The sequence below is a fragment of the Lytechinus pictus genome, chromosome 7, assembly GCF_037042905.1.
Source record: "Lytechinus pictus isolate F3 Inbred chromosome 7, Lp3.0, whole genome shotgun sequence".
Lineage (NCBI taxonomy): Eukaryota > Metazoa > Echinodermata > Echinoidea > Temnopleuroida > Toxopneustidae > Lytechinus > Lytechinus pictus.
The window spans coordinates 45583408-45605303 of record NC_087251.1 but is presented as its reverse complement, the minus strand read 5'-3'; the positions used below and the strand labels follow the sequence as shown (position 1 = coordinate 45605303).

At 34.7% G+C, this 21896-nt stretch overlaps 1 protein-coding gene across 7 annotated transcripts in view; it reads left to right on the top strand.

Moving 5' to 3' along the window:
* Positions 1-21582, top strand: part of LOC129264334 (girdin-like) — a 39204-nt gene extending 17622 nt beyond the window's left edge. Inside the window, exons 19-24 of one of the 7 annotated variants that reach the window (XM_064102869.1) lie at positions 1131-1256; positions 4158-4250; positions 7246-7443; positions 8623-8816; positions 11566-11634; positions 16042-21582. In XM_064102869.1, coding sequence (XP_063958939.1) covers positions 1131-1256; positions 4158-4250; positions 7246-7443; positions 8623-8816; positions 11566-11634; positions 16042-16803 — 1442 coding nt within the window. In that variant the 3' untranslated portion in view covers positions 16804-21582. The remainder of the gene's footprint in view (positions 1-1130; positions 1257-4157; positions 4251-7245; positions 7444-8622; positions 8817-11565; positions 11635-16041) is intronic. The other 6 variants (XM_064102871.1, XM_064102872.1, XM_064102870.1 and 3 more) reach the window with 6 other exon arrangements.
* Positions 21583-21896: the final 314 nt, after the last annotated feature.

The window sequence follows — 21896 nt, the reverse complement described above, 5'->3', positions numbered from 1 at the left end:
TGTTCATTTTTTTTATTTTTAATTTTTTAACCCTGCTTCTGAACATTTTTGTACACTTATCATTTTCACTCAATCCCCATGTCATGTTTCATTATCGTCAACTTCTTCATAATTCAATTATCATTTTCAAACCCACCCTCTTGTCCAATTTATGTTCATTGTTATGGCCCCCCCCCCCCCCTTCCTACTGTTTGTGCCATTTCCTTTTCTTGTGAAATGGCATCCTCTTGATTTTGTCAAATTCCTTTTTTTTTTAAACTAACACATATTCAATTGAAAAATGCAATGACAATCTATTTCTGATTGGCCTATTTTAATTCGATGCATATTCACCCCCCTATGCACTCTCTCTTCCATTGAAAAAAAAAAAAAATCCTATTAATATTTACTGTCCATACCCCCATATGTTTTAAAAACATTCCCTTATAATTTTTTCTACCACTCCCTCAACCTGTATACCGATGATACCTCCCGTTAATGCCCTCTTGTCGACACACCTCACTTCCACGCACTTGCCAAACTAACTGCTGGTCCTTTTTATGCCATCCCCATCTTGCCTTGTTTTTTTTTTTACACACCTTGTACTTTGTAACCACACCTAACCCTACCCTGATCAAAATCACTACTGTTCTTTTTGTCCTTTGACTACGTCCCTGATCTTATCCTACACCTCTGCGCCTGTTTATACTCTCTTGGTAATGCTTCATGTTCTCTGCTCTAATATTTCTCTATTTTTCTTTACACACCCTATATTTTTTGAAACACTTCCAACCCCTCCCTGACCCAACTAACCACCTTTTCTCTCGATGTTCCCTTATTAACCGTTCACATTCGTTTTCTTGATATTTCCTTTTTTTTAAACACCCTGTACTCCTCAAACACTGACCCAACATGCCATTGGCCCAATCAATCATTCTATTCCATCCCTTGCATAATTCAACCATCCATTTTTATTTCCTTGCCATTTACTTTTTTTTTTTACACACCTTGTACTGATCAATCATTGCCCCCAACCTGCTACATGTCCTTTCAATTATCTTCCATTTCCATTCCATCACATCCATCTTGTCCTCTGTCTGTCCGTCCGTCCCTCCATCCATCCACCATCCTCCATTCCATCGGTGGTACAGGAGCCTTCAGCATGTCTAGCGAGGACCTGCGTATGTCCCGTGACTCCCTGGATAAAGGTATGATGCCCAGTGTCAGTACCCCCATGCTGCACGACACACAATCACAGGACAGCCAATCAGACAGAGGTAATAATACACACACACACACACACACACACACACAGCCCTTACCCAGCATGCATTGCACTAATGCTTTACCCCTGCTCATTCTTTAAAACGGTGTTTTTGTTGTGTTTTGTTGACGTGCTTGAGTTTGTTGTGATGAGGACTTGTTCGGCAGTGGGTGTAACATAGTTTGAAGTTTCAAGTTTTATTCAAGTTCTTCGACTATGCATTTATGTGTCTAAAATAAAACAATTTTGGAGTAATGAAAGGAGTTTCTAACAGAAATACATTCACATATTTAAAATAAAAAACACATTCATATTCCTTATTTGGCTCTCCAATTAAGACCTGTGTTTTGAAATCTCTCCTTGCCTTGCCTATTATCAAAACTTAGCAATTCATGGAATCTAAAAAGATGAATTTTGAGCTAAAAAGGCAAGAATGCCCTAATTGTTTTTGCATATAGACAAATATAGTTTTGAAATGCTAAGATGTGTGGTTTTATGATGCTTACTAACTTTTACTAATCGTGCATTTGCTGCTTTTAGCTTACATGTAACATGATATAATCCTCGGCAAGTTATTAGCATGCTCTTAACACCCTATCCCTTCATGCTTTCCTTTAGCTGTATTCAAATTCCCCTTCTCTTAAAGTAAAACACGCTCTCGAGGATGAATTAGGTTTCTTCAATTCCTAAATTCTCATCAGCGTGCTGTAGCCATGAAGCTGATATTGATTGAGAGGCAAAGACTGAACCTCAAACAGCTCTTTGATTTTAGGCTTGGGAGCATTTCATGAAACAAGTAGCGATTTTCACTGTTATAAGCTAGCAAAATCCTTGCGTTTGATTGGCTCAGAGGAAATTTGTCATAAAAAGTCACTGAAAAACTCTTCATGAAATGCTCCCCTGAAAATATTTAAATAGATTGTGATGTAAACTGGTGATTCTTTAAGACTTCTTTCCGTTTCCTCTTCCATGATTGCTTAGTTGGACCTAAAAGAATGGAAAGTACCTGTAATGCTAATCAATGCTAAAATACATTTCTCTCAGCTTTGAAGATACCATTGTACATTCTACGTGGGTGACTTTGTTTGCAATATACAGTTATATCTGCTGCTTCTAATGTCAGATTATTTGCCCCCAAAAAAGTTTGATACAAATTGCTTTAAAAAGGGAGCACTGCAATTGATGATTCAATCAAACCTTTGAAAGCAGAAACTACTCTTAAAAGGTCAGAATTAACAAAAATAAATTAGAATGAGAAAAAAAGTGAATGCAGTAGTGAATGATGAACCCCTGAGCTGATATTCTTTGATAACATTATAAAGGAATAAAGCACCCAGTGTAGTGCAATAATTTAACTATATAGCCTAATGCTTCTAGTACTAAAAAATAATTTCACATTTCATGCCAAATGCTGTCATATATTTTAACAGTCGTAGTTATTACATCATGCAATTTTGAACTCATCGCCAGTCAGCAGTCCAATGCTTAGTCATTCCAGCCCACCAATATTACTTACGCTGCATTTATCAACAAACAATATGCCAATATGAATTTCAACTTTATCTTGAAATTTTCTCAATTTATTCTTTATCTGTTTCCCATATAATGTAGAATATTTTTATCAAGCAATATGTTATCATTATTAGATTTTCAGCATGAATATTTATTCACTCGAAATATTTACAAAAAAATGTTTTCATGAAATTGAAGTTGAATTATAAATGTCAGAATATTTGAATTGTATGTTTAGCCTAGCATTAGTGCCTGTATCCAGAATTATTTCTTAATTTTTTGAAAATATTCATCATAACATGACGAAAGCTCTAATAAAACTGTAAGGGTGGGGGGGGGGGGGTGAACACAGAGATAGGGCAAAATAGCAAATAAAACTCTTTATCTTGAGTGCTAACAAGTTTCCACCCATGATTAGTAATTCATTATGTTGAGGACTCAAGCAGTAAACTCTAGCTGTTGATAATATATCATAGTCATTTGCTTTACTCTTTTCATACACTGGGAGGGAGGGGGACATTATGTTACATGAGCTCTTGTGTACATTTGAACATTATCATTATGCTACAGTCACATTAATTAAACTGACACCAAACTGACCTATGGTATGCCATTGGAAATAATATAACGTGGTTTGGTGGTCTGGAGTCAGTTTCGCTGGTGTAACTGTATCATCAAGTATACTTGTACATGTTGTGTACATTTTGTAAGTTAGCCTCTTGTTTCTTGCTGGTGTAGAAGTTAACCTGATGGATGATATGTTGGGCAAAGATTCTCATAATCATAGTCCTTGCGAGTATCAAACTCATAGCATATATCGAGATGAAGTTGCACAAACACCACTATTGAAGGTCAGGAGATGGTATTGATAACCAATTTTTCCGTCTGTTTTGATAGTTTTGAAAAAATTATCATTCTGTTGATTGTTGTTTAAGAAAGTCACATTGGCAACCTAATTTACAGCAATTCAACTCCTTTGTTGATGTCCGTCATATGTGATTTAACCAGTTCAACATATCTTAAAATTGAGATTTAGGGTGTAAAGTGCTTTAGTTCGGAAGATTTTATTCACCGGATACAAATTATTATCTCATTCCAAATTATTAGGTAAACAAGCTAGAATGTTTTCCACAGAGGGAAGAGAAAGGGAATATTAGCCAATGAATTTACAATGCCCCCTTCTGAATTTAATACCTTTATCATGGAACGTTTGTTTAGCCTGATGAATTATCAAATTTGCAACTGTCTCTCTCCATGTGCTATGATATAACATGTTAAACTCTCCACGCTATACCCAAGTATCAAGAGGTTAACCTTACCAAAGCCCATCCTCATTGATGATGTGTATCCATTGTGTACCCCCCCCCCCATCCCCAAACTTCAACGTCTCTGATCGGAACAGCTCATCGTCGGAGCAGTAACCTGTACTCCGTGGAGGAGAGCCCGCCCTCTAGTGTCTCTCCTTCGTCTGTCTCCAACAGTTTCAACTACACTGGTATGCACACTATTCCCTATGTATTTCCTCCATCAAGATGCACCACTTTTCTATCCTTCTCCTCTGTCAAGGGCATCTTCCCTCTGTCACTTCTGGGGACCGTTTCATAAAGAGCTACAATCATTGTAGGTATGCCAATATGGCTACTACCATGGTAAGAGCCTAGGTGAAGTGGTTCTGACTCTCGCCTTGAAAACAGAGGGTCGTGTGTTCGAATCTCATTGCGTTCTAGCGTCCTTTGGCAAGGCGTTAATTAACACTTTGCCACTCTTGACCCAGTTGCTAAATGGGTACCCGGTAGGATACGCAAAAGCCTATGTAGTATGCTTAGCAATTGAGTCTTGGAACTCTTTTTGGAATGCTCCCCAGGGAGTGGAGAAGGTGCATACATTGTACGCGGGCATGCAAGGATCCGATGACCAGGGTAATATGCTGTAAAGCGCTTTGGGCCATTATGGGAAAAGCACTATATAAAAAAATAACTATTATGGTAAAAGGGCTCAATCAGCAGCCAATCACAATCAAGGTTACCATGGTAGTTGCTGTTAATGGCACAGTTACCATAGTTGTGACTATTTATGAAACAGGGCCCCTGTGCTCTATTCTTATGCTGCTTTTCAAAAATTCTTTTCTTTACGCTAGTCCCCATCAGTTCTAGTTGTTTCTTTTTCTTATGTTCCTCCTGAAAACCCTGCTTGCTTTCAATTTTATCCATCATATTCTATGTTCTTTTCATATTGCTTAAATTCGAGATTTTGAATGGGGTGCCCCCCCCCCCCCCCCTGTCAGAGAATTTGGTCATCTCGGTTTATGCCTTCTTTCACTCTTTTCCCTTTCCCCATTATTCCTTTCCTTTCCTCTTTCCTTCATCTCTACTCCTACTATGCCTTTACCTCTATCTCTGCCAATCGTCGCTTTCTATCCTATCTTTAATTTTATTTTCTGCCTTTGAAATCCCAATCTTTATTCCTTTTTATTTCAGTTACACCTTTCAGTTCCTGTATAGCTCAGTCGATGCATGAATATTCTTTTCTTCTCACACTTCCATGATATTTCAATGATATCCTTCTGCTGTTGTATCACAGGCACATACAAAATGTCCCTTATTGATATGTTCCCCCACCTCGTGTGCATGTTTGTATTTTGTGCATCATGTGATCTTGCATTGCATCTTGGGATATATTTGATTATATATATGTACATACAGAAATCCTTTCATTCATCAATGATTATTTATTTGCTTCATGATGCTCTGATATTATTGCTTCTTAACTTATCAATTATGCTGTCTGTTGGTTATCATATTGTCTACAAGTGCAAATTCATACATTCCATATCACTTTTTTTTTTCAAATGTATTTCTTTGTCACCAGTGGTACTTGAAATGTATTTCTTATGTAATTGGCAAATCTAAGTGATTAATTTTGTATTGTTTTCATTTCTTTCCATTGATTCTTTTTAAGTATTGGTGTGTTTTTTTTCTCATGGATTGTATTACTATTTGGTGATTATTTTACTCCAAAGTTGTATAATGATTGTGCTGAAAGCTTTTCCTGGTGATAAATATTGACAACTAAAGTAAAAAAAAAAATCATAAAATAAAGTTACATATTCTAACGAATACTAGGGAGCATTTCATGAATAGTTTTGTCACTGATTTTCACCGACTTTGATACTGTCAGCCAATCAGATGCAAGAATTCCCAGTAGCTTATAACATCTGTCAGTGAAAGCACTGACAAAAATCTTTATGAAACCTTCCCCTGATCTTGATTTAATGCGAGCTACATTTCTTAGTGATCTGCTCCATGAATTCTATTCTCAAAACATTATCTTGCTCTGACAAGCATTATGTCATTGCCAGGCCCCTAAACACTGATTATATTATGATAAGAAAATAAGAAAAGCTTGTTATGTTTAACTGATTGATGTGACTAAATAACTATTTGCTCATATTGCCATCTAATAACAACCTCAAACTCTTTCGAGAAGGCAGCATTTTAAATTGAAATATTATGTTTGATGATTTAATTATGTATTTGTTCTGCTGTGATGTAAGCAGGCAGAGTAAGAATGTAGCATCCCTAAATGGTTTATTTTAATCCATGCTGCAGTCATTCATGCTTTTGTTGATTTTACATGCTCTTTCTTGAATACAGCTATTAATTGACATTTCTGTCTAACCATTTCATTTTTTTATTGTTGACAGTATTGTATTTATTTCAAATTTCATTTAACTCTGGGGAAAGTGGATATTCTCTATTTAAATGGTTAACTATTATAGGTGGCTTATGTATGGATACTTAATTTAGATGCCTTTTGTAGCAAAATAGTGAAAATAATTATTCAAAGTTAATAACCAAATATAGAATCATGTATTCCCTTATTTTTCTTTTTTCTGGTTATTTTCAAATGTCTGTTTCTTGGTGAATTAAAAAAAAACTTTTCCAATCTACATGAGAAAAAAATAACTCTACCAAATTGATATCAACATAATATTTTGATACTCAGCAATTATAATGTGTATCCATGCATAAGTCAGTTTCTATAATCAAACCGGTTTTTGCCTTTCTAACTGCTAACACTTCATCTTTCTCTTATCCCTCACCATTATTAACAATCTGACATCTAACATTGATTCCACTCCGCTGACTTGATCACACCCCCCCCAAAAAAAAATTGTTTTTCCAACATACCATTTGAACTGCTTTTTGGTATTATTTTGCATTTATTTTGGTTTCATAAAATTTTCTATGATATATTTTGGTTATAATGACGTGACTTTGGCTTAAATCTAAAAAACATAAACCAACCAACAATTTTTTTTTTCTTTGGATGGCATGCATTCCAAATATTGATAAAATCAACATTCAAATTCTGCCACGTAACATTTTGCATGCCCTTTTACATTCCCTCCAAACGCCAAACCTAAACACTCATCAATAAACACTGTACACCCAACACCCACATCATCATCATGAATGCTACACCAATAGAATCTGAAATAAGAAGAGGTGCACTGCGGACGTCTCAGAGCAGCGGTGCTCTCAACACCAGCTGCAACCAATCACCGTCCACGTCGGCCATCCCAACAGCCACCAACGGGAGGCCCCAGCACACCTCGACGCCAAACTCTTCTTCCCAGAATACATCTCCACCGTCCAAGCCCCCTCGATCGCCGACAGGTGGAAGCGGTAATCACATTAACCCCCATTTATTCTTCTTTAGACACGCCCCTTTTGAGTAGATTTTGCCCTCCTAAATAGAATCCAACCTCAGTAGACTTTGGTGTGCGGTGCTTAATAATTAACCTTCAGTGGTTGAGTTGACCACTTGCCTCTCATATTATCTTTCTGATTCCTCTTATTACTGGTATATGTTTATTAACAAATGTGGTTTTGTTGACCATCATATTTTCTTTGTGATCCCTCCTCTTAATGGTTTTACGTTCATTAACAAATTATCTGCCATTTAGTTTCAATCTGATTTCCATCAATGTTTCTTTTTACCAATACTAACATGAGTCCTAAAATGGAGATTGTAATTATGATTATATTTTGTTGTCCTTTTCTTGTTCGTGAATTTGAGTTTTGAATGGAGCTGAACTCTAATGCATGTTTTCTTTGTCTTTATTGATTTTTACCGTATTGTTGGTTTGAAAACGAAACTATGAATTCACTCTTGAGAATGATGCATGGATAGCATGTATGTTTCTATGACAACCAAATCAACTAGAAAGTGGTGAAGAAATCGAAATATAATCCAAATCAAAGAAGGAATGAAATCTGATAGCATTTAGTATTTACTCTATATAGAGGGAACTTTACATAAGCCTTCCGTAAAGACAAGAGTGAACATTTTATTATTTTAATTACTCTATATATATTTGCAGTCATTTTGATAATGAGAAGAATCAGTACCTACTGCTACTTTTGTTTTTATTCCTCAAGTATACTAGTAACGAAATTCCTTGTGGAAAATATAGATCATACAAGGTCTCAGGAGCCCTTTTACCAAATTCTTCTTCATGGCATTATTAGCAAACTTCATACAGAACTTCAATATGATTTTTTTTTTGTATTGCAGTATTTCAAAATACTTAAGGATATAAATCACCTTGTAGTCTAAACTGGAAACATAAATTTATTGGAAGGGGAAAAAAATGACTAGTGTCTAAAGTGGGAGATCTTGCTGTTCCCTTCTCCAATTGTAGAACTGCTAGACGACCGAACTGTAGAACTGCTAGACGACTGTAGTTGACACATGGGGATAATTGCCTTGCATATAAAATTGAATTCATAAGTGTATTGACAGGAAAAAAAATGACTAGTTGCTAAAGTGGGAGATCTTGCTGTTCCCATCCTCAATTGTAGAACTGCTCGACGATGACGGCAGTGGACACTACGTGAAGAACCCCCAGAGAGGTGAGAAGATGAGACAGCGTTCCGGCGCCGTCGGGATGCTCTCGAGGATAAAGAGCCGCTCTAGGGAGATCCTGACAGACCTTCGGGCGGGGTCGCTGGAAAACCTCAACGACATCTCGCGGGACGGCGACGGAAACACCAAAGTAGGTACCAGGCGCTTGTTTGCAAAAAGAAAATAAGCTATTCACTTAAAGAGACGTATTTGTTAGGGTCCGTCTCGTACAGACATGAAATGTGAGACATGCTTACAGAATGTTTTAGCATTTCAAACTTAATTCTTTCTACGCTGAATGGTTGATGGAACTGTGGGAAGGAGGAATGAGTTTCTTGAAATGGGATTCGATATTATATCAGTACTGGAAGTAATTCATGGGAGCCCATGTGAGACAAAAGCATCAATTATAAATTTGGCTACTTTCAGTGATGAATGGAAAGAAATGTAATTGATGGTAAGTTAGAGTAGTTAAAAATGGAGGAATCAGAAATAGAATGTAAGACATCATGGCCTGAATTTGCAAAGGAAGTTTAAAGCCAAGGGCAGTTAAAATACCTGTAAATTCACTATAAAATAAAAGAGATGATATTTATTATTTAGTACATTTTCCTGTCATAATCAAAGAGAAACATAACTTTGTAACAAACCTTGAGTGTTTGTATCATTAAAAAAAAAAGATGTACAGGGTTTTTAATCACCCCAGAGTTTCAAGCTTCTTTTTTGAAGGCCAGGTTTAATGATCAAATTTGCTTTTGGGGGGTTTAGTAGGTATAATGTATTTAAAAAATTATATCTGATAATTGATCCATTCATTTACTAAATTTAAAATTCAATGTAAGTAATAAAAAGCTTGGGAAGATCTCATGAATACCATTGCTCAATACTGTATCTCCCATAAAAAGTACAATACATTTTTTGAACATTGATTTTGCTTGAAAAGTTGTCATTCTGTGGTTTAAAATATTGTTCTTTAGAAAAATATCTGATACAAAATATCATATGAAAAGTGTGTGGAATTGCAAAAGATGGTGCTAAGTTTTAATTTCTATATTTTATTATTATATTTGGTATGTGAGTTTTTATCTTATGGAAGTAAATTGATATTTTAACACGTTGAGTTTAATTGATGAGATAAAGCAAGGTTTTATTACATCTTCCAAGTTTTTTTAAATTGTTGATGAATTGGCAAAAAATGGCATGATTCATATTCATATGAATCAGTCTTGAAGGGGTTGTTTCCAAATTAGCAGAAAAATGCACTTTCCAGAGTTAGAAGTTTACATTCTTCATTTACTCATCATACACTATGCAGAAATGATAATTAATTGTCATTACATTCAATATATACAGTATATGATAAAATACTTTGTTTGAGAACGCCAAAAGACTGCTTGTACTGCAAACTCTGTTCAATAACATTGTTTTGTATCTTATTGTATCATGGATGGATATTTTCAACTTAAAATACATTAACTGCAAATTTGGGAACAATCCTTATATTCTTATTCATTGCCTCTTCAAGCCAGAATTCTTTTGACTCAAACTTAGTGCAGGGTTAATATCATTTTGGTTTGAAATGGATAATGATATGTTCATATTTTTTTCTGAGTCCTGTTTCATGAAACTTGTCTTTAATTCCAAATGCTAGAATTTGATGACAAATTAGTTTTTAGCCAATCTAAACAGCATTCTATGACCATGTTATCAGTCACAAGTTTAGTGAAACAGGTCCCAGAAATATATGTGTGTGCATGCTGTGAATTTTAGCCATTCTCCTTCGTCTTTTTCTCTCTTTGCTTTTAATACTGTATCAATTGGGTGGAGTGTACTACTATTTTAAAGTTTCTGTGCACCTTAAATAGTCAACTAAACCTAAACATTTCTCATTAAAAAAAATCTTGTTAGAATATCTACTGTTTATCAATAACAATCCTTAATCTAAATATGGTCGGGTGTCTATTTTCTTAAAGCTTTCATAGGTGTTTTACAGATATTCCATCAAATTACACTTCTAATTCTATGTCTCAGAATGCAAAGGGCTAAATATTTTTGTTGGAAGGGAAGCTGGGAATAGCTTAATGGTTTGATCACTCTGACAAAAACATCATTTACTGTCATGAAACATTGCTTCAACTGTGACGGAATTCACTTTTAAAATTGCATTATCTATGAAAATAGTGTTAGAATACAGTTTTAATAATGAAGTGAAATTACATTGTCTCCCTGTGCTTCTGGCCAAGGGATATCAAATTTATACACTTCAATGTCACTACAAATAATCAAAATCAGAGGTTAATATAATGTGGGAATCTTTTTAAAGGAATATCTAAGACTAGTTATGACAGTTGTGAGAAGTGACCCCCAAGATATATGAAAGTTAGGTGTTTCGTCAGAAGAAAGGAATTTTACCTGGAATTTAACAAATTTCTTAAGGTGCTGGGTGGAACTATGCAAACCTTTTTTTACTTGCCTTTCTTAAAGAAAGAAAAAAAAACATTGAAAGAATTTCATATGAATTGTTAGGTTATTGTCTTACCATGGACCCTGTGACCCGTTTCATAAAGAGTTACAACTGTTGTAACTTTGCCATAATGGCAACTACCATGGTAACCTTGATTATGATTGGCTGCTGAGCCCTGTTACCATGGTAGTTGCCATTATGACAAAGTTACAACTGTTGTAAGTCCTTAATGAAACGGATCCCAGGTCTTACAGTGCAAAATTGACAGTGCTTTGCATAGGATGTATGTGTGGCTTACATGCACAAGAAAATGTCTGCATGTAGTAAAATATTGTTCAAATTGGGGTATTTGGGCATTTTGTGCAAGTCTGTGCATTGTTCCCTTCTGCATGCTGCATGTTGCCTATTGTTCTCGGTTTCTGTCGCATTTTTGAAGTTTCTCGTCCGGCACCAGTCATTTAATGATAGAATAGGCCTCAGGTATTCTTGCTGGGACTACTATAGTGTAAGTTGAGCATGATTTGTTGTGTTTGTGGAAGTTTTATTATTTTTCTTAATCATCGTTCTTAATATGTGAAGATGTCAAATTGTCCTAAACTTTGTGAAAGTTAATATTGCAATATAGGAAGTTTTGCCAAATGAAAATTTTGATCGAATTTTTATCATTAATCAAATTTATTCCATTCAATCATTAGATCATACATGAATAACAATGGTTATTTGAAATTTACTCTTGAAATTGGAACATGTTTTGCATTAAGGAAAAAAGAGAGAAAATTTTGGAATGATTTCTCGAAGAGTGAATAAAATTTTCATAATATTAAAGAAGAGATGAAATTGGCACTTGATAATCATCAAAACCGTATAAATAATAATGAACGTTTAGATTCGTAGCAATTTTCATATGCACTCCACCTTAACTTCCTTTTATGCGTATGACATGGTTGCTGTTATTCATAGTTCATTGCCATTCAGTTCTTAATTACATTTTGAGATTTGATTTATTCATCATTTTTATTTCTAAGTGTGGCATTTTATACCCATCTACATGTATCTTAAATCTTCAATTTGACAACATTTCTAAAATGTGAGAGTCACTGATATTTTTTATATACTGTTTCATCATTAAGATATAAAAGACCAACATTATTTGTGAATAAGCATTTTTTAATTCTCATTTGCCAAATTAATCTCTGCCATGAATTATTTGTTTTAGTGTACATTTCAGGAATTGCAGAAAATTGTGTGTTGTAAATTTGAGAATGTAATATATGTACATGTAAATATTTTCTTAGAGAATATATCTTTGAACCTAGTGAGGATGAAAACATATATCAGTGAAAAACAAATTTTGATTATGTAGTATTCTTATTGTAAATAAGTTAACTTAGATAACATCTTTGTGATATGGAAAGAAGTCCTTTTTATCTTATTATATTCAAAAATACATTTGCAACTTCCTATGAGCAGTCTTAAGATAAAAAAAAGAAATGTGAAGGTTTTAACTTGGCTGAAATTTTGGAAAAAATACCCCGTTTTTTATTTAAGTATTGATTTTAAAAATTTATTGTCGATATTAGATAAGTGAAATTAAAAAAAATACAGTCATTCAAAGGATCATTCTTCTGAAATGCACATATTGCAATCAATTTATTTTTTTTCAATGAATAATTCAATTTTGTCATATACAACATAATTTTACATTCAAAATTTCAATATTGAAGCCAAACTGTTTGAGTGTGAGCTAAATTATTGTAAGAGCTGTTTGAAATTTATATCCAGCCATTCTTTTTTATTATTGATTATGATTTTTTTTAAAACCCACAGTTATTTTATTAGAAATATTTTTTATCTCTTAAAATAAGTAGGGGGTAAGGAATTTTCAGAATTAATTTTATTATAATGTATCGATACAAAGATAATAGACAATTTTCCTTAGAATATGCCCATTGCAATAGACAGCTACATTGTAAGATATCCATCCCATTTAGCAATGAAAGCTCCCATTTATGTGTGTGTACTAACAGACTTATCAACATATTCACATGTTGACCAATAAACTTGCACCAAATTAAAGTCAGACATTGCATCGTTTTGTTGTGTTTGATGTCTTGTGTACCGTGTGACTTTCAGTTCCTTTTTTTTTTACCCCAATAATACCCAAATATCCTGCTTATTCTAGCTCCGTGTGCATTTCATTTGCTCTTGAATTCAAAAGTACAGTTTACCATGTATTTACCTCTCAAAATTTATGCATGAATTAGAAATATTATGTCTGATAGATAAATAGATAGCATAAAGTGCATAGAGTGTCGTTACTGATTATTATGCACTATAGAAATTTCAAGTATTATAAATCTTTGTTGTAATCTTTTATTGTATTTTATAGAAGCAAGGTTCGGGCATCATTCATGCATTATTTCCTTGCTCAATTCTCAACATATAGCTAAAACTGTACTTTTGAATAAAGAGATTTTTATGTCTATCTTCTTGGTGTGTGTGATTTTGATTTTGGGATATGAATTGCACGATTTCTTATTGAGGTATCTCCGTATGTCTTCTTCATCATGCACGTTTCTGCTTGCACCCTAATTAAACTGCTTAATACAATAATATCAACATTCGCAATGCATGAACCACAACCATCAACATATAACAGTGCAATATTATTTGAACAAAGAAGACTATTATAGATGATCTTCAGAATGATATGAAAATTAGAATAAATCGGTGATAATTTTCACAAAGTTTTAACTTATCCTGTAATTTTTACTCATAAGTACATGTAACATTTAAGGGAAATGCGACATACATAGTACTTGATTGTAGGAAAGTTTGACAATCATAAATAATCATAATGGGAGATATTATTGTGATGAAAATAGATGAAATGATACCTACTCAATGTAAAACAAAGTTGTACTAGTACCGGTAATAAAAATTCATCATAAATTTTATGATAAATTTTGTATTCTTATTCCAAGGTATTTTACAGTAAATCCTGATGTCTAAGATGTGTTTGATATGTAAAAACAATAAGTGATACAGGGTTTTAAATTCAAGATAAAAATGACCAAACACCATCATGTACAGACCTGTATATTGTAGTTAGAAGCATGATCGTGTAAATGAAGGTCAGAAATAAGCGAGATATTTTTCATATACATTTATGTTTTGACATTTTATAACAACTTGTTTACTTGTATTGCTTTGGTATCTCCTTATCCTTTTTTTTCCCTAATGGAATTAAAGATGTGTCGCTCCAAGCGTAATTTTTATTTTTGCACCTTTGGTGGCGTCTGTGCTTATCCTGCATGGCTCCTGTGTTGTTTAACTTGTTGCATGTGCCAAGTCTACTTGTGTCTCTGTGTTATGTAGTGATAGCAGTAGTTTAATAGATTCATCTAACCTGTATAATACCTCGGTCTCACCGGTAAAACAAACTCCAGACCGACTAAAGATGTTATGGTATGTTTTATCCATCGACAAACTATTGGTCAGTTTCGAGTCGGTTTCATGGGTGTTACTGCAGCTTAAATGTGTCTTCATTTTCAAAGTTTAAGTTGTGTCCCAAACCATGTGAAAGCATTGAATTGGTCCTGTGTTACAATGGTCCAGTGCAAACAAGTGATGGGTCATTGTTAGCGGTGAAGGACGATTACACATCGCAGGTTTAGTTAGAAGGCCCCTGGGGCCCGTTGCATAAAACTTTTTACCTGAGAAAACTCAGATTGTTTTTACCGGAGTTTTTGCCCAGTATTAAAGTCAATGGCAGAAATCAGACTAACCTTAGTTTTCAGTTTTTACCAGAGTTTTCTCAGGTAAAAAGTTTTATGCAACAGGCCACTGAAGTTGGATGAAGTCCTTCATTCCGAGAGTTTAGCAAATTCCCTTGCAGTGTATTAGTACAAGGTTTTGTAATTTTTATTTTAAAATTATATTTGCCTAACATAGCAATACGTGCCTTGCTGTTACCCATTGAAAAAGAATTGGCCAAAGAATTCTGTAATAAAGGGCTTTGATTGCATCAAACTTTTTTTTTTTTTTTTTTTTGGGGGGGGGGGGCAAACTGCAGTGAATCACCATATACGAGTAACTGGCAATTTGTGATCGCTCCTTTAAGGGTTCAGTCACTTTTAGCAGAATATCTCACCTCTTAGTCTGGTAGAAACAAATTATTCTTTATTAGGCCAGGACCATTATTGCGTAAGACCATTTGAATGTTTTCAGCTACGATGAACTCCAGTGAACCTTAAATTAAAGTTATCTATGTGTGATCCAGTGAACCATTTCTTTAGATTTGTGTCCTTCACATTGTCTTTTCTTTTAGAATGCTCATTTATGATGTATCACTTTTCTCTTTTTGTTTTTGCAAGGTTATTGATGTCAGTGAGTAGTCATTTGCCATGACAAGTACAGGAAACTTGTTACTGTAGCGTAGTTAGCATAGATGTCTGATTAGATCACACAACTCCTATAGATCAGCATTTATGTTTTATCCGTGACAAACTTAGTAGGGTGAACTTGGGCTCGTTGCTCAAAGAGTTGCATTCAAACGCAAGTCTAAATATCAAACACAATTTTATTTTTAATGAATCAAAAAAGTGCATATTAGGGACTTGTGTTTGATGTTTTTTAGTTGTGCCCAAATGCAACTCTTTATGCAATGGTCCCAAGCTCAGATTAGGATTAAGAAGGTACTTGGAATGCTAGGTAGCTTTAGGTGCATTTTCTGAGGGGAAAGGTTCTTGCTGATTTTGTTGCACTTTCGGATGCATCTTGCATGTCAGCATGACAGAAAATGATTGAAATGATATTCTTTGACAAGTCTCGCTTGTTTCACTTGTTGCAACAACAACAAGGACCACACCCACCTATAGCACCTCCTCCATTTTATATTCCTTCCCTGCAGCACCCTCAAGCAACTGAGGTCGATGGCCCCGTCGCAACGGCACCCCACAAGACGTACGGATCGGAGGATTCCATCGAGGCGTCCGTAACACGAGATCTTCATTCGGTCAACGACAGCAGCAAGCGAACTGTCAAGGATGTGGAGTTTGAAGTTCTGGACGATGAGGAGGAGGAGATCGTCACTGTCCGATCGCCGAAGCGGGAGAAACAGCCTGTCCCCGGTAGTAAGGGTGCTTTGGGTTCATCTGCGTACACGGCACGGCCGTACACCAAGCAGAATTCCCGGGAGGACAACAAATCTCAGTCATCTGCTTCATATGCCTTACCTTCCCAAGGGAGTACAAAGGTGATAAAGCCAAAGCCACACTATCCTGACAATGTGCCCATCAAAGCCAAGTCAATCCCCATTGAAAATGCGGCAAGGGAAATGAGCAAGTCCAGCGAACAATTGAGCCCTCTAGGAAAAGACATGTTGACCAAAGAGAACCTGGCAAACCTTGAGGCTAGGTTACGTCTCGTCAACATAGCTGGTTCTCCGGATTCCAGCCCTTCTAACGTTAGAAGGTCACCGGCTAAAACGGCTGGCAATGCAGAGACCAAGGGCCCCAGCGGAAAACCTCCCGTACCCCTCCCGAAGTCTCGCCCCGTCTCTGCCACAGAGAAAACTCTCAAAGCAAAACCAACACCAGCAACCTCTAAAGAGGATAAGGAAAAGGATCCTCCTAAAAAGAACTCGGTGTGGTATGAATATGGATGTGTCTGAGTGTATTCTAACCAAATAGATATATAAATTAGCTTTATAGGTTATAGGTGGCCTGAAGACTTATGTATCTGTCTTGGTTTGTGCAAGTTTACATTAATGTCAGTGTGAGATGTTGTATATAGACAAAGACTAATAGATAAAAAAAAGCTATTCAAAGTATTGTTATTGTGAAATGTGCAAAACAACTCCTTTTACAGTAAAGTAAATTTGATGATGATTCCATGTGATTTGCACAACTTTGGACATGTACCATTTGATAGATCATGGTATTCAGATTTTCTAAAAGTCACATAAGTTTAGTATTACAATTTTCTAGAGTGAAATGTATCTCATGAGACAGTAATTGTTTTGTTATTTTCATTGTGTACTCTAGGGCGTGTTACGATAATGTCTGCCCTTCAATACGGCACCCGCTTGAATGGCTAATTCTTTCACTCGTTCTGCAAGCAGTATATCTACTTCTCAGATAATTTTATTCAACATGGGCAAAACCAATTTAGTCTAACAATTTGGTCTAACTGCTGTGTGGTCTACACCACGTTTAGTCTAATACCCACTTAGTTTATTTCTCATTTAGTCCAATGCCCTTGTAATCTAATGTCCGCTCCATAATTTGGTTCATAAACACTTGATTTTACCATATAGACCAAGTGTCATTAGACCAAGCGGATATTGGATTAAATAAGTATCTCGCCTAAACGGAAATTAGACAAATGGTAACAGGGCTAAATGGCAATTAGACCAAATGAATAGTAGATAAACAGGTTGTAGACAAATTAGGATTGGATTAATTTGGGTGAGACCAAACACCGAAACAGAAAGTAGGAAAGGCAGATGTGGACCAATCGGTAATTTATTGTATTAATCAGCATATGCATTATGGTATGGTATCAATGATGGAACAAAATATAGTTCACCTTGTAATGATATACATTTCCACACCAGAGAGTTATTATATCATGTAGTATATAAACAAGAAAGAACCAATGTCTTCAAATAGATAGATCCATTCAATTTGATGGAACTGATTTACCAATAACAATATGTGTAGCTATTTTATTTCCATGACCTGGGGGGTGTTTCACAAAGATTTAGGTATGACTTAAATCGCTCTTAAAAATGTCAATGGGTACATTACATGGAACGCGCGATCTCATTGATAGATACGCAGTAGTGCGCGTCCTCATGACACGATCTGACCAATGTGGTCAAGCTTTTCATACTGTACTTAACTCGGTATTTAAGTACGACTCTAAGTCATACTTAAATCTTTGTGAAACACCCCCCTGTTTTGCTTGTCATAAATTTTTCCTCTCCTGACGAGGCTTTCCAAGTATGCTACCTACCTGGGGCCTGTAACACAAGGCTTAGTAATTGATCGTATCCTTGATTTTAATGATCGATGATGTATTGTAGTCTATGTGATCAATCATTGTGCTACGACCATTGCTAAACCTTTGTGCTACGACCATTGCTAAACCTTTGTGCTTGCCAGTGTCTTCGAAGCTTCTTCTTTCATTCTTCTATTCATGTGGAGTCATGAGGACACACATTCATTCTGTCTTGGAATGTGGTACCCCATTACAACCAATGCCAGTCTTTTTGTCAACATTATGGAATGTTGGTACATGGTGTATGAGTAAAAGCTTGCTCCTCTATATTCTGAGTCAGCCATGTTCAGATTGCACATGGTGAATGCTTTTTATGAATTATTTGTTTATATTTTGTTTTCAAATGTTATACTTGTGGGAAAGAATCCATTATTTCACTCCACACCTTCCCACCCCACATTGTTTTGCCAATGCAGAAAAGGGGAAGTACCGGTAAGGAGATGAGCAGGATTTTTGCTAAAACCTGAGAAAAATTGGCTGTCTTTTATTAATGTAACAAAGTATAAGTTGCATTATATTTGTTACCAGCACGCACTTTCACTCTGACACAGTGAGGTTCATACTTCTTCTTTCTATCCATTCCAAGTTCATCCAACATGGTAAATAGATACGAGTGCTTTCAAGATATAAGTTTAAAATCACAAATTATTTCTTCGCTTTGAAATCAATACACAATCAAGAAGATTCATTATATCTATGGAATCTATGGAAATTGAAAGAAAAAATGATTTTGACTGTTTAATGAACTACACAAGACATTTTTAGGTGCTAACCGTGCTAATTTTTTATCCTCCAGATACTTTTTGGGGATACTTTCTTGTTTTGAAAAATATTTTTGTCTTTGTTTCATCTTTTAAGATATCTTAACTAAATTGCTTGCATGGCTTTGTCTCATGCCATGTTAAGAACACTTTTTTCGGAACGCCGAGTTTGGGTGGTCCTTTTCAGGACCAAAACATGTATACGGTGAAACTTTGGCACTCGGTCTTTCTTTGCCATGAAAACCTTCAGAAGTTACTTACCCATGTTTAAAATTATAACGATTGCTCATATCCTTCCTTTTGATCAATCAATCAAAATACTTTGACAATCCATTACTATTATTCGTGTTTTAAAATTATTTTGTTGACAATATTGCTTATTTGTTGTTCACGTATACCTCTTCTGTATTTTTTTTTCCAGTGTTTTTAGTTTTACATTTTAAATATTTCAATTTGCATTATTATTTATAGTATGATTGACTTTGTTATTTATGTGCCGCAATTCTTGTCAGCCCACGATGGGTTTTGCTGTATTGCCTTTTTTTAAATTTCTTTGTCTTGGTTTAAGTCTAGGAATTTACCAAGTATTAGTTTGAATAGTGCCATGTGTATGTGTACTTCTTTCAGAACTCCAATTAATTGAAATATTTTTCTCATCAAATAAAACAAGGCAAATCACGAATTATGATCCCTAAATTACCCATTCGAAATCCAATAATATGTGTATTTAAAAGCCCAAATCATGAAAATCAAGAAATATTGAAGATTTTTTTTGTCATATAAGTTGCCGTTCAACCTGATACGATGCTTTCATTTTTAGAAGAAAAAAAATATAGATTCTGAATCGTGAATGATTTTTTCAGGGCAGCATTATTTTTGTATTTGTCATTTTTATGTGTTTTGAAATATTTTATTATGTACATCCTGTGAAATTCCATTTTTGTTTTCTATCAATATTATGTTGTGTAAATATTTGTTCTTTCTATATGTGCTTTAGCAGAATATTATGAAACTATTGCGAGAGAAATGTACATATTTTTTTCAAAATATCTATAAAATAGAAAGCATTTGAGTATATGAGTTGGAGTGGTGACAGAACTTGTGTATTGTTGAAAGAAAGTCTTCAGAAACTATAGTTTGATTTTATTCTTTTCTTTTACTTAATTTGCAGAGCAATATTACAAAATCATTGCATTTTTTATAAAAAAATCAGAGAATTTATGACAGTATTTGCTCCCATGGAATGGCATACCAAGGAACAATTTATGAAATCTTCCACTTTGTAGTTCATAATATGATATGATGCAGACCAAAATCCCCAAACATGTACATGTATTTTCTTTTTTTTATCTTACTTGCCAGGTCATAAATATTGAAAAATAGATTTCTCAAAAAAAATTATCTTTAGACCATACTGCCATAATAAAATAAGTTTATTAACACCATGACCAATAACCAATGATGAGTGAGTTTTACTGACGTATTTACTCTGAGCCAATCAGATGCAAGCACTTTGGGTTGAGAATCACTATATGTTCTATGAAATATTCCACGGATCGTATGTATTCATAATAAGAAGCACAGTGTCGAATTGGATATAGGATATTTCCTATATGATTTTTATCAATTTTCTCTCTGATATCTCAACTATTTTGTAGACAACAGTGCCTACTTCTCATAATCGTCTTCAATTGGTATAATTTCATGTAAAAAAAAACCTACAAATTTTAACATAAAAAACATCATGATTTATTCAATTTTTCATGGGCCCTTCCCCAATTTGACAAACAAAATATCAGCTGTGTATAACATGAAGTTGTAATTGACTGCAATTGATTTGACATATTTGTAAGAAAAGCCAGGTTCCCATCTTACAAAGATGTTATAATTGATTCAATCAACCTCAACTGGAAATCCATCATTGTCTAAGTTTTTCTTACAGGAAATAATCCGCACAGTGTCCTTTGTGAACAACGAGGGGCACACTGAATTGTCAAAACATCGAATGAGAAACCAATTTGAATACACTTGTGTGTTCGATTTTGGCATTGCTGGCTTTCCATATTTGTAGTTGATGGGATCAATCACAACTCTTTGTAAAACAGGGCCCTGGGACCCGTCTTTCAAAGAGTTGTGATTGATCCGTTTGATCGCAACTATGGAAAGCAAGCAAAGTCATAAAATGCATGTTTGCTAATAAAAATTCTCTACATATGAATGTATATCCATAAATTCATTGATTTCTTGACAGTTTGGTGTGTTCTCCTTTGTTTTCAAAGGACATTTTGCACATTTCCTGTAGAAAAATTATGACACTGATAGATTTCCATAGAGTTACGATTGATTGGATCAATTGTAACTCTTTGTAAGACGGGGCCCTGGTCTCCTTTCACCCTCTTTCTGTAATCTTTTATTCTCATGAACCATTATGATGTAGTTATGTGTGATTTGTAGATCAAATTGTCTGAAAACCATCTCCAAATGTGAGAAAAGAAATAAAAAGAAGATATATGGAAAACATATGAAAATCATGGTTTATGTGAAATCACAAGTGATTTGTCTGTTACTTAAAGTGCATGTGTATGCTGAATATGAAAGAAATGAATAAATGAAATGCTGAAATGAAATGTATTTTTTCGGATGGTATTTATTTGTAATGTTTACAATGTTTGATGATCATCTTTATGAATTCAAGGTTTTATTTTCATTTAAAACACGCTCATGATATCCCCCCAAAGTCAAATTTCGTTGCCAAGAATGTCATGCCATACTTAAAGGTTTTAAAGCAGAAGATTTTAAGTTTAATGCATATGTTATTCCGCACAAGTTTATACCTGTAATTTTGTCAGCATTAGGCAATAAATATAAAGCTGTAAGTATAAGGTTTTTTCAGCATATGGATTTAAGTTTTACATATGCTTCAAAACCTTGTACATACAGA